The sequence below is a fragment of the Chelonoidis abingdonii genome, chromosome 10 (genome assembly GCF_003597395.2).
Source record: "Chelonoidis abingdonii isolate Lonesome George chromosome 10, CheloAbing_2.0, whole genome shotgun sequence".
NCBI lineage: Eukaryota > Metazoa > Chordata > Testudines > Testudinidae > Chelonoidis > Chelonoidis abingdonii.
In genome coordinates, this window is record NC_133778.1 from 58,703,575 (window position 1) to 58,717,240 (window position 13,666).

General features: G+C 36.2%; 1 protein-coding gene across 1 annotated transcript in view; it reads left to right on the plus strand.

Annotated features, from left to right (window-relative positions):
• Positions 1-5,598: 5,598 nt before the first annotated feature.
• LRP1B (LDL receptor related protein 1B) overlaps positions 5,599-13,666 on the plus strand; it is a 1,355,016-nt gene continuing 1,346,948 nt past the window's right edge. The window contains 1 exon segment of the mRNA XM_075069829.1: positions 5,599-5,867. Coding sequence (XP_074925930.1) covers positions 5,786-5,867 — 82 coding nt within the window. The 5' untranslated portion in view covers positions 5,599-5,785.

Here is a 13,666-nt window from a genome sequence, read left to right on the forward strand (position 1 = left end):
ATGTAGTTAAATTTTCCATAGAAAGATCACATATTTTGGGACAACTACTGTATTTGACAATTTCAAAGAAACTGCATTCTTTTTCCCAGTGTTGTGAAACATTCCTGCCCAGCATTTATTTATTTATATATATATATATATATATATACACGCACACACGCGCGCGCACATTGAACTTATAAAATAGAGATACTGCATTGATTATTGGACATGATTTTGACTTCTCTTTCTGGCTTTATATTGGGCCAACTTCAATGGAGTAGTTATTTCTGCTTTACAGTAGTACAAGATTCTCTCACTGTATATAAGAGTTTATCATCAATATAAAAATAATTTCTAACTTGAAAATACAGTCCATCTTGAAACAGTTGCTTCCTTTTTAAAATTGTCCTCTGAATGCAGTTAGTGAAGTTAGTTGAAGATTCCTTTCATCTTTACTTTCAAGAGTTTGTATGGGAAAATTTAAAAAAGAAACAGCCATTTCAATCTATATCAAGAGTTTCTATTGTTTTTTTGTTTTCTTTTGCAAATCTATAATCAGCTAACTGTAGAAGTTGTCCGTTATGTGAGATATTGGACTAGATCCTCAACTGGTTAGTATAGCTATATTTTCTTCAGTGGAGCAATGCTAATTGATATTATGGCCCAGTATTGTGTATATCATTTAAAAACAAGGATCAGCAAAGTGATGTCTTGTGTGAAAAGTGCTAAAATGTAATAAGGAATATTTCAAAATCCCTATATTCACCAAGCTTAGGACTTCATGTACTCTTAAATTTATTCATTACATTTTATAGTTTTTGAAGCAAATCACGACAATTGTTTCCATTTTCCATGTATCTTCTTTAATACTTTACGGTTCATGTATTAAAGCAATGCCAAACCGTCTTGAATGCCAGACAGCAATTTCCATCCATGCCACTTGGTATGCAGATATACACATTACAGTTCAGTCATGAAGAACTTTTACAGCAGCTGTGGAAGATGCACATTTAGGAAGAGACAATGATAAAAAGATATAGTGTGTTAGGAACTGGAAATTCCTTAAGAGATGTTTTCTTCAAAGGGGGTTGCTTGTCTCATAATGTAAATTGTTGAATTGAGATAAAAAATCTAATCTTTTATAACTTTGATCTCTTTTTCTCCTTATCCTATGTCAGCTGGTGCCTGGCAACTTTTCTATGTCTGGGAGGACAGGGCAGGGCACCCAGCAGCCTCCAGAATTGCTGCCAATATCATTCCCTAGCAACCTGCTTTTTCAGGCCAACTCTTCTCTCTGAGAAGCTGAATACATCACCTCTGTGACACAGTCTAGAAATCCTGGTATGTACAACCACAAGTTTTCTTGTTAACTTATGACCTGAGGTGGGTAGCAGGTGAATTATTAATGCAAGTAGTAATAGGCCACCTATTCAAATATTGTAGCAAGCAACCAAAATGAAATATAAAAGTTAAAATAAAAGTTTAAGAAAATCTTTAAAACAAATACCTGCTTTTTCACTAATGCAAACAAGATATTTCCATAACTGCTAATGTTAGAAGTAGTTCTGACTGATGATTAATATTCTTGTGTTGTTTTTTACTAGCAAGTATAAATGATTGGTTCTACTTTGTTTAATTTATCTCAATAAGAGATTTCATAATATTCTATAGCTTGATGAATTAATTTAACTTGTCAGTATTCATAACCCCGATTAATATGAAGAAGGTATAAGACACTGAAGGAACAAACAGATCTTGAACAGCATTTCTAGCTTTGATTTCTCTGTTCACCATTAGTTCATTTTAATTCCCCATTTAATTATAACGTTTATTATAGTGAAAGCATATTTCTAGACACCCATAAACTCTTTCCCCAAACCCTTTTGGCTGAATGCTCTCTAGCATTTCCCAATTTGTGTCACTCACATGGAAAAGACTGAAACCTTCAAAAAGTAGGACACACTTTCTTGACACTTGAACAATTTCTACAATAGTTCCTGTGTCCATTGATGTTGATAGAGAACCATGCAGAAGTCCTTACATGTGTAAGGATACACGTGTAAAAAGTGAACTTTAAAAATGATGGCCAGGGTCGGGGGCAGGGAGGAAATCTAATAAGTCCATCTAATTCTTTTTTTTATGTAAACTTCTCTGAGATTAAGCTAGTGAAGTAAAAACATATTAATAGGTGGTCATTTAAGTTACTTTTGTCTTTCAAAGTACATGTAAAGAGCGTCTAGATATTTTAACTTGGTGTTGTATCTCAGGCATACTTTGTTACTCAGTCCTTCCAATATTTTCAGGTTTATTCTGTTATGTATATTACACTTTTTATACCAAAATAATCCATGTAGAGGAGGTTTTAGGTGCTGATTGATTGAGGTGGAAAGACGGTATTAAAGTTAACATTATTCATATATATTTGTACTTTTGATCTATATTGTTAGAGTAGTTTAATTTCATCACATAGATGTGACTTCACAGTGAATAATGTTTAATGGAAATGAAGTTGAGGGGGAAAATGATTTATTAAAGGTCAACTTTTATTTGTTCAATGGCCTATATTTTAAAACCAGGCTTCCATGATAATTATCATCTCTTTATAGCACTATTTTAAACCAAGATTCATTTACGGGTGACTATTTGACAAATGATTACTTACAGGTAATTGCATTTTTATTTATAATTCTGAGTGCACACATTCTTATTTATAATTCTGGGTATATTGACACCGTATTTCCTGGAAATACAGACTACATTGACTTTTATTTAAAAAAAGTGAAATGCCTTTTTATTTTAATAAGTTTAGATGCATAAGTGATTTGCAATATTGAAAGTAGGATCAATTAATTCCTCAAAGACTCTCATAAATGTTAATGTTTAAAATGGATAGTAAATTGCGCTTTATCATTAAAGCAAATTATTCAAGTAGAGTACCGAAAAGCTTTGTTAGATAAGTATGGGGTAAAGCTAAAAAGGAACAAATTAGTAATAAAGCTTCAGAGGGTTGGAAATATGTTTTTAGTGGAAATGATTTTGTAAGAATGATTAACTTGTAAAGGGATAGTATGCCAATTAACAGATAATGTTTTTGAGGCAAAATTATGACTGCCTTGAGACCTGTGCAAAGGATGCATTTTATAAATCTGAAAAAATAAAATGGACTGTTAATAGAAATGGAATAAAAATATTCAATCATTATGCTAAATTTGTGAGGGGAGAAGAATTCAGTTAAAATATAAGAAAAGATTGAATACTATCAAAAGTAAGAATTATAGCTTTGCCAACAGCGTGCTGAGAAAGTCCTGTGTTACATGGCATATGTGCATTTCATTATGACATGCAGCCCAGTCTTGCAGTCCTTCCATATGGAGAAAGTCATTGCCTTCTGTGGCAGTTCCCATGCGTGGCATGAGGTGCCTTCCATTCATACTTTGTTTTTCTTTCTATTTCATAATTCAGATTCAAGATATGTTAAAAATGTAATAAGACACAAGCAGTACTGTAATAACTATATAAGAGCCATACAAGTTGAGTATTGTGATTTTATAAGAGACAAGTGACACTCTTGAAATAGCGGACTGCTGCTTCAATATGTAAGTTCCTATTTTGTCTTGAAAGTGCAGGAAAAGCTGATTTCATAGGACCCTAGAAGTTCAAGGTGGAAACAGGGGTGGCTCCAGGCCCCAGCACGCCAAGCACATGCTTGGGGCGGCAAGCCGTGGGGGGTGCTCTGCTGGCGCCACGACAGTGGCAAGCAGGCTGCCTTCGGCGGCTTGCCTGCAGAGGGTCCGCTGGTCCCACGGCTTCGGAGGACCTTCTGCAGGCCTGTGGGAGGTTCTCTGAAGCCGCGGGACCAGCGGACCCTCTGCAGGCAAACTACCGGAGGCAGCCTGCCTGCCGTGCTTGGGGTGGCAAAATCCCTAGAGCTGCCCCTGGGTGGAAAGGATATATTTCATCATCTAAGTTGTCAGTATGCGATTGTTCCCTACACTGGGCCAAGTCCTGTGCTCAGTTAAATCTGGGAATGGGCGACAGGGGATGGATCACTTGATGATTACCTGTTCTGTTCATTCCCTCTGGGGCACCTGGCATTGTCCACTGTCAGAAGACACGATACTGGGCTAGATGGATCTTTGGTCTGACCCAGTATGGCTGTTCTTATGTTACGTCAAACAGTTGTATATTGTGTGTAACGTTAGTGCAATTACTCAGGATTTACACAAATACAGAATTTGGCCCAGTAGAATGTTCTTCAGTCTGGTGTGTAATCCAATATTAAATTACTCAAATGATAGGGTTTTAGTATTCTCTGGTGAATTTTTGGCCTGATCCTGCTTTCCTAAGTTAGTGGGAACAGGATTGGATCCTTCATTTTTCAAACAGCTATCTCAAGGCACTGTGAACTGATCCACATCATTATATATGATTAAAATACTCCATAATTCCCCCAACTTGTGTTTTATTCTTTTTTGCGTTGGACTTTTCCTCCTCCACCACCTTCTCCCTCAAGTTTTCTGGGTGCTCAGTTTCATATAAAATGTATTTTAGACTCTGTCAGGGAATATAAACATAAAGTTAAAAGGACTAAGGCTTTGCCCTTGAAATATAAAGGTCTTAGCTGACAACTTCAGCTTCTTGCTACATTCTGATAAAACAAATCTCTACATATTTATATAATTGGCTTAGCACCTGCTGTTTGTTAAATGTGTTTTAAGTTTTATAAGAAGATAACCAAAACTGGGTTTGGCTTCTGATAGGTTCAAGTTAATACTGTTTTATTTGCCCCCCCCAAAAAAAATTAACATAACTACACAAATCAGAAAAAAAAATCCAAAATTATTTTAAAATGTGACTCATATATTAGGTCAGCTCTTGTAAAGAGGCACCAATAGCTAACCAAAGCATGCGCATCCCTCTTTGGATGTCACTCTTATTTCCCATATATAATACGTAAAGATAGTTTTCTAATGGTACCTTCATTTCTTTGGGCTAATAGGTAATGCCTTGTTTGGTTGGTTGGTTGGTTGGTTGCTGATTCACTTAAAGTGTGATACCCAAGTCCTCCTGAGGTTTCTGTTTGTATTTTTTAAAAAAAAAACTTTTTATTTAATTTTTGCTATTTTCTCTAGCTGAGGCGACCATTTTCCTTTTGAGTTACTTTGCTCACTGTTAATCCTGTTCAAGGAGACTGCTGCTTCTGTTAGATACAAAACTAAAATGTGCTACTTCTAGAAGAGAGGCTATGAATGATCTGAGTCCTGACTTGCCATTAGGGGAAGAGTAGAAAGGCTTAGTTGTTGGATACAATGCAGAAACCTCCCCTTTCTAAATGTCCAGATCCCAACAGAATATTGAGAGTTACTTCCCTTTCAGGGAGACAGAAATAATTGTGATTTGTCGTGTTTTCCATTTGCACTGGTATTTTCCTGTTGTGTTAAATGCCTCTTACTAAGTAGTAGAAGGGATTTATGTGGACACCAAAGGGTGTACGATAGATTCTGTGATTAATCAGTGAATTCCCATCCTCTGGCATCTCTCACTGCCCCTCTTGCGTGATGTAAGATCAGACGTACTCTGCATTGAAAAGTCAAAGGCACACAAGCTGCTCTCACACACATACACCTCGCAATCCTGCTGAAAGCAGGGAGAAGGGAGGCAGCCTGGGCTCATTTAGCAGACGAATTCCCACTGACATTTGTAAATTACGCAGCTCGATTGCAGACTTGCTGCTGCTGCTGATTTACTGAGTGTGCAGCCAAGCAACCCAGGCAGAGGAGGACGCTTCAATCCGGCTACAACAATGTCTGAGTTTCTTTTAGCCTTAGTAGCGATCTCAGGATTATTTCCTGTTGCTAAGGTGCTGGCAGTGGGAGCCGATCGAGGTAAGGAGAACACTTTATTTTCCTCGGAGATGATTTGGAGAAGTGTCTAAAACTTCCTCCTGCAGCTCAGCTCAGCTGCATGGGACATTTGTCTCTGCCATTGCTTCTAGGGCTCTTAGTACAAAAGCAAAAATAAGATCAGGCAGAGGCATGCAGCACGAAAAGTATCTTCCTGCGTGCACAGCGGACTGTGATTTGACTTAGCTGCCTGTGACAGACTCTGCAGATGTTAGTATCAGATTTCACTGTAGTAGATGCTCTCTGACTGTGTTGCTTATTGCAATGCATTGCGAACCTTTGCGGTCTCTTCTTGTTAACGGTTACACTGTCTGCTAATCTTCCTTTCAGTCCTCAATTTGTATTTCGGTAACTTCCTTACCTGCTGCAAAGCAGCATCTCGCATGCTGTAATTCTCTCGGGGCTGATTTCCTGTATCCAGACTGAGCCTTCTGGGGAAGGTACCTAGTATGCTACCAGCGTCTGAGCGAATGCTACAGTTTAAACTGTGGGTATGCACAGGAACAATAGGTCATAATCCTCCTCTCTCTATTTTATACTGAAGCTTTGCAGCCCAGGCACTTGTAAGTACCTTGAGATACAAACAGTGATACACTTTTAAGCACAACTTCTCTTTTTTTATCGTCTCCTCAGTAGGGTATTGCACTAATGAGCTAACTAAAACATACGGAAGCAAGAATAAACCAAGATTAGGTGAACTGTCTAGCAAGAACGTCGGGTTTCTTTTTTAGAGCCTCTCTGAAGTTTTGTAACCTCTCCCGGACGCAAACAGAGCAAAATGCACAGAGATCAGTAACTCAACCCGGTCGATATTCACATGGGCATGATTAAATGTATCATTCTGCATTATGGAATCTTGACTATTAAGATAATCTCATTTTGACTAATAATGCTCAGGCTTTTGGTCTAATTAGAAACAGATAAATAAACCTTATACCAATGTCATATAGGAGGGGATGGGGAGAGAATGTATTGCTGAATGATCTAATGACAGTGTTTTATATGAAGGCAGTTATGTATTGACTTTAAATTATTGCTTCATTATAAAAAAACAAAACAAAACCTAAACAACCAGGCATGTATTGCGGTACTTCTATCCCATATGGTGTTAGAAATTGAAGTATGTATTCTGTGTTAGAGGTGTGTGTGTGTGTGTCACACACACACACACACACACACACACTCTCTCTCTGTATGGTAACCCTAGCTGAGGGTTTTCTGTGAGTAGTTTTATAAGGTTAGTCAGTGGTGTATTTCTTTGCAACTGCTGATTGGTTCTACAGTTCAAAGAAGCTTCTAAAACTATTTCCACAGATCCTTTTATTCACTTCCACTACTTTACCATCCATCCCTTTAGCCAAGGCACTAAAATTAAGAAGTTGAAAGAGTAACTGTTTTCCTGTCTTAGGAAGTCTTTGATGAAAGACGATAGAATCCCTTGGGCTGGAATTAAGTTTAACTGTTCCTTATACTGATAGTATTTGATGCTATTAATAGACTCACTTTGCTATATGATGCTTGAATTAAATATTTTTAAAAGTAGGATTTAGGTCATATTTGTATTAAGCACATGAGTGTTATCATGTTGCTTTGACTAAACATTGTTTCTGTAGATCAAGAATTATTAAACCGTAAAACCCATTAGATCAGATTGCTTTCTAGCTCTTTAGCCTCTAAACTACACAACTAAAGAAATGAGAGAGCATTAAATATTGTTATATTCAATTTGCTAGGAATTAATTAGATTTTATTATAAATATAACTATATGATGCATTGAATTTGCATTATGAAACTTGGAGTGTTCTACATCATACACATTGGCTACTGACTTGTTTACTGACCTGTTTAAAACTCATTTAAACTAGTACAAATGGCTTTAGATAGCAGAAATTTGTGCCTGAAATAGACTATAATTGAACTACCAAAGCTGTTAAGTCAGTGGAAATCGACTGGCTGTTAAAAAATTAAATGGATGGTTCACACCACAAGCTGGAAAAGCAACCCTCCTTGACTGGCTAGCAAAGAGACAAGTATCACCATGGGATCACAAACTTTTATATATTAAAACATGGCATCATAAGATGCCAGGCTGTAGCGCAAGAAACAGGCTGACATTCAATATATTGCTGCCTGCATAGCCTAACACTAAAGGTTCTAGGAGACTCTGCTCAGTTTATGAATGGTACAAATAGTTTTTCTATGATGCAGAAGAATTTTGTTGGAAGAACTTCAAGAACTTTCCAAGATTTGCACAAAATAGTCTGTGTACACCTCTACCTTGATATAATGCGACCTGATAGAACATGAATTCGGATATAATGCGGCAAAGGAGTGCGCCGGGGTGGCGGGGCTGCGCACTCTGGTGGATCAAAGCAAGTTCGATATAACACGGTTTCACCTATAACGCGATAAGATTTTTTTTGGCTCCCAAGGACAATGTTATATTGAGGTAGAGGTGTACATTTCAACAGCAGTAGCCTGAATACATCAGTGATCTTGTGAATAAAAACCGTAGCTATTAACCATTTTGTGAAACTGTATTGGAATCTAACCTGGTGTACGCAGCTCACTGTTGGAGTTGACAATTGATTCATGAACAGAAGATTCTGATTTTAAGTTTTGTTTTAATGTTTGGTTTTTGTCATATAGTTTGTATTCATTTAGTATACACAAAATGGACTGTTGGCTTAAGTTAGAATCAATCCAGTTTTAAAAAGGCAACATCATTCTAAAACATGCCATCTGAAAGAGTGGGATAAATCAGATTCACTTAGAATCAAGTATGTCATCATGACATGTCTTATCAAAGCATAGTGTGGTACAAATTAAGACTTAAAAGACATAGTATTTAAAAATGTCAAATGTTCTCAACAAAGTGATTCAGAATGTACCACACCTGGAAATGGTATTACATTTTCATGTCAGGTAATGTTTGGGAGATATTGTAAAAAGCACTGACTATACATAAATTGGTTTTTTGTATTAAATGTTTAGTTTGTCAAACATGATGGGTTGCAATTTATCCAAACTCACAAATTTGCAATGCAATAGTCACAGTATTGACTGAAAGGGAACTAGAAAAATATCCTGGATTTTATCAGATCTATTCTGCCGCCAAAATGAGGTCACTACTGCTCTATTTTATATAATAAATAATAAATGGTTAGAGATGAGAGAGAACTTGGGGAAAAGAGAGGAAAGAAAAGAATGGGGGACAATAGAAAGGAATGGAAAAGCATTGGGAGGAAAAAGAAAACAAGCTCTGTGGTGAAGAGGTTCATTTATTAATTTAGAAAAGTCCTTAGCTTTGGCTTTGTTTTCAGTTTTAACATTTTAAAGGAAGTTCATGATAATAGCTTCTCTTAATTGATTAACCTCTTACAGTTGGTATGGGTACTTCCACCTTTTCATGTTCTCTGTATGTATAAATATCTTCATACTGTATGTTCCATTCTATGCAACCGATGAAGTGGGCTGTAGCTCACGAAAGCTTATGCTCAGATAAATTTGTTAGTCTCTAAGGTGCCACAAGTACTCCTGTTCTTCATGGAACTAGTCACGCTTGAGGTTCTCCTACCCATAAAGCCAGATCTACTACAATAAATACTGGAAAAATGCCTGATAATAGGTGACAAGTCTGGGTACAGTACATACATTACATGCTCTATCATAGATGGGCAGAAGAGTTTCAGAAAAAGTGGGTAATTATGTTAAGAGTATCAGAATGGTCAGATGGTACTGTAGTTTCAGAACGCAGTATTTAATGATTTCATCAATGAAATTTCTTGAAGGGTGGTGAAGGGGACATGTCACCCTCGCGTCCTTCCCACAAATGTTTGTCATCTTAATGTCTCCCCTAACCCAGCTGCAGGATTCTCACCTAATCCCATGTGCCCAATTTTTTTTTTCCTGCTCACAGTTAGATATTAAAGCAGAATTTTTACAGACAGATGCCATAGTGAGACGTCAGTTTACTTAAAACTCATGAATTACCACATAACTGAATCCATTGCACACATTTACTTCTCCCTACCCTGTTTTTAGTTTAAAAAGTATGTATTCCCTCTCGGTTTTTTTTAAAGCTATTTTGGATCCCAGGGATGAGATACACAAGCAGGAAGAGTGGGTTATCATGGAAACTACTCCTTTCTAGATTCGTGAACCTCACTAGAAATCTCTTGAATCCACGTATGAGGGAATTTACTGTTTTTTTGTTTTACCCTTATGTCTCTTGACCGCATTTAATGTTTGGCAATACATTTAAATGTACCTTAGCATGTAATTGCCAGGTTTAAGAGTCAGATGATTTCTGCTCTGAAACTATCTGCAAATAGTCATAGTGAATGTGTTTTTTAAGCTTGACTCAATCTCCTTATTAATACTTTGCTGTTTTAAGTAGAACGTGCAAAAACAGTTGTACTCTACTCTGTCAAATGGAGCTGCTCCTTGTCAATCCAATGTAAAGTATTCTCAGTGGTTTTAAGACAGGCAAATTCAAATAAAATTGTTTCAGTGCTTTAACATAGAGGTGCCTATTGTCATACTTAAATTTCTATATCTCTATTAATGTATAGAGAGAGCACTACTGTACCCACAAAGACAATGGTTACAAGGTCATGGTGACATTTCCCAGTTGTTTGCTGTGAAAAACAGTTTTACAGAAAGCTTGGTGTGCTCCTAAGAAATTTATTTTTCATTGGAGAAGCAAAGTTATCTAGAAGGGAGAAAACAGAAGGGTATTTAGGACAACAGTTAAAAAAAAAAAATGCCTTAATGATGCAGTTGCAAATGAAAATGAGTGAAAGATTTCCATAAGAACATTTTTGTTCACTAGTGCAATTGCATTTTACCTACTGCCATGTGTGCTCCCAGCTGAGTATGCAATTACATGTGCAAAATACTGCCATTTTCAAAACAATCAGGGAAGTGTGTGTGAAGTCTTGTTCACAGGCTAATTAACATGCATATCATCTACTACCCATGTCCCCATTTGCGCTAAGCAAATAGGTTTTAATTGTTTTAATGAAGGGAAAAAAATCTGTCAAAAAAGAAATTATAAAAGGCAAAAGTCTTAACATCAAAATATAGTAGAGAAATTTTGTTTTCCTCCAAACCTGTCCTTAATTCCTTCAAGGTTTAAAGCTATTCCTGCTCCAGATTAAGGTACCGATCCTGCTAATATTTACATAGATACTTACATTTACTTACAGGAGTAGACCTCCTGGAGATTTTGGGACTAGTAGCATGTGTACAAGCCTTTACAGAATGAAGGTTAAAATGCATCCGCTTGTCTTAAATTATTTTCAATGTACGTTGAAAACTTATAGGGTTTTTCATCATTTCCACATGCAAATTTAGCAGCAGCTACATGTTTATTTGGGCTGTGATTATATATTTTTTATTTGGGATGCTACAAATGAAAGTTATATTTGTAAGTATTAAAATTTTAAACAGTAGTAAGTTACATTTGTTACTGTACATACATTGCTCTGTTATCTTTTTTCAGTTAAATTGTGTGATTTCAGATATTATTCTGTATTATCACTTTCCCAAATGAAATAAAAAATAAGGTTTTTGGAATGAAATCTCTCCTTACTGTGTTTTGTAATTAGCACCTAATTATGTTGAAAAATCCAGTACCATTTTTAAATGACTGCACATACACCAGCCTACCAATGTCACATTCATTCAATGTAACTATGCAATTGTTTCTTTGCTCTTAAGTTCTGTCTATTGAAATGGATTTAGTTGTCAACAATACAGATGAAAGTTCGTTTGTACTTTTTGGTATCCAATTTCTGAAACGCAAAGCTTTCTGTTTTTTAATATATTTAGCGAAGTGGGATAACCAGAGGTCTAATTCTGAGTTCTTTTAAACCAGTCAATGGAATTACATGGGTACTTAACTTCAGTGGATGTACTCTTGGTTTACACTGGTGGAAGACCCTAATCCTGTATTGGGACAACTATAAATGGATGCAGCTATCAGTGCTAGTAGGTTTTGATGTAGGATTGTGCACCAATGAATGCAATTTCCATTAAAGTCAATGGGAGTCTTTTAAATTTAATGAGAATTACACAGGGCACTTAGTGATGCAAAGAAAATTATAATAGGCCATAAAATTTGCAGCCAGTGGTCTGTTGTTCACTATATTATCTGTGATTTTTAGATTGAAAGATGCTCACAGCAGGAAGTTTGTCTTCATAGATGCTTGTAAAACACCAGGGACTCCTATTGCACTTTTAAATTATATAATATATAACATAATTACCTATATGTAAATAGAAAGACTAATTTTATTTATTTTGTTTGTGACCTCTGTTGTGCTGAAGTGATTCTTTCAATTGATCATCTGACCTTAGCAGAAAAATGCATCTCTCAGATAGCAGGATTTAAACAGCAACCAATATTTGTTTCTACAGTCATTAGGCCTATCCAATTAATAGAAAGAATTGCTTCTTCTGAACTATTGGGTCTTTTGGGTAGGATGCTTTGAGCTGTCGTCATTATTTGGTTAAACTATAGTAGAGCTCTTCCCGTGCCCCCCACCACAGGAAATGGATCTTACTACAACAAAAGGTCCAGCTCTGTATATAATACCTTACAATGTATTCTTATTATCAGTTGGATGTCCCTAAACTTTTCACACACTGCTTCATCTTGAATGACTTGGCCTTCAACAGAACTGCATAATGTTGAAATATAGTAGAAATGCTTTAGAAATAAGAGCGTACATATATCTTCTTCTGGCAAGATCAAGGTATGGTGGACTACATATTGTTTTTATTCCTATATCAATAGGATATCACTTCCTAACTTTTGTATATGACACTGAATTGAATGTCTTACCTTTTTAGTATAACAGGACAGATGCTATTGAAAAAAAACTTAACTTTAAAAATAAGAATATATATAATTCCTTGAGGATTCCACCACCACTGAGTTTTTATGTAATGGCAATTCATAAGCTCTTCACCCTTTCTTCTTGAAACGAACAAAGAAAACTTTCAGAATGAGAAGCTATAGCATTGTTCCTTTTGGGATATGTAGGGGTGTATATAGATATATGTATGTATACATCTATATATAATTTTGGGGTGCAGTCCTGGGGAGGGGAAGGTGAACATGCAAGAGCAAAATGTAGATGTTATTCTCTGCAAATGCAGTGCTTTTCTTATGAAGCTTTCTTTCAGAAAAGGAGAATATACTGTTTACTGCAAAAAATAAAATAATACACCAAAACAGATTTGGCAGTAGAACAAAATGCACTTAAAAAAAATCCTTATGCAATTGTACATATAATGTACTTTTAAGTGAATAATGTTAATTTATCATTTCCTAGACTAGGACATTTGAAAATCTGTCTTTAAAGAATACAGTGATAATATCAGAGAGATGTTGATACCTCTCTGAACATGACATACTCTTTTTTGCGGGGGGGGGGCACTTTTGTTCACACATTTACTTAGCCATTATATATGGCCAAATGTAGTTTTTAGGAGTAATTTTAAAACTTTGGAAGTATCAAACTACTAAAGTGTCCATTCTTTCTTGAAAATACTCTTTTAATGGCTCCCAATCCTGCTGGAAAGGTATAACAAGTGGGGTTCTGCAGGGGTCTGGTTTGGGACCGACTCTGTTCAATATCTTCATCAACGACTTAGATGTTGGCATAGAAGGTACGCGTATTAAGTTTGCGGACGATACCAAACTGGGAAGGATTGCAACTGCTTTGGAGGACAGGGTCAAAATTCAAAATGATCTGGACAAATTGGAGAA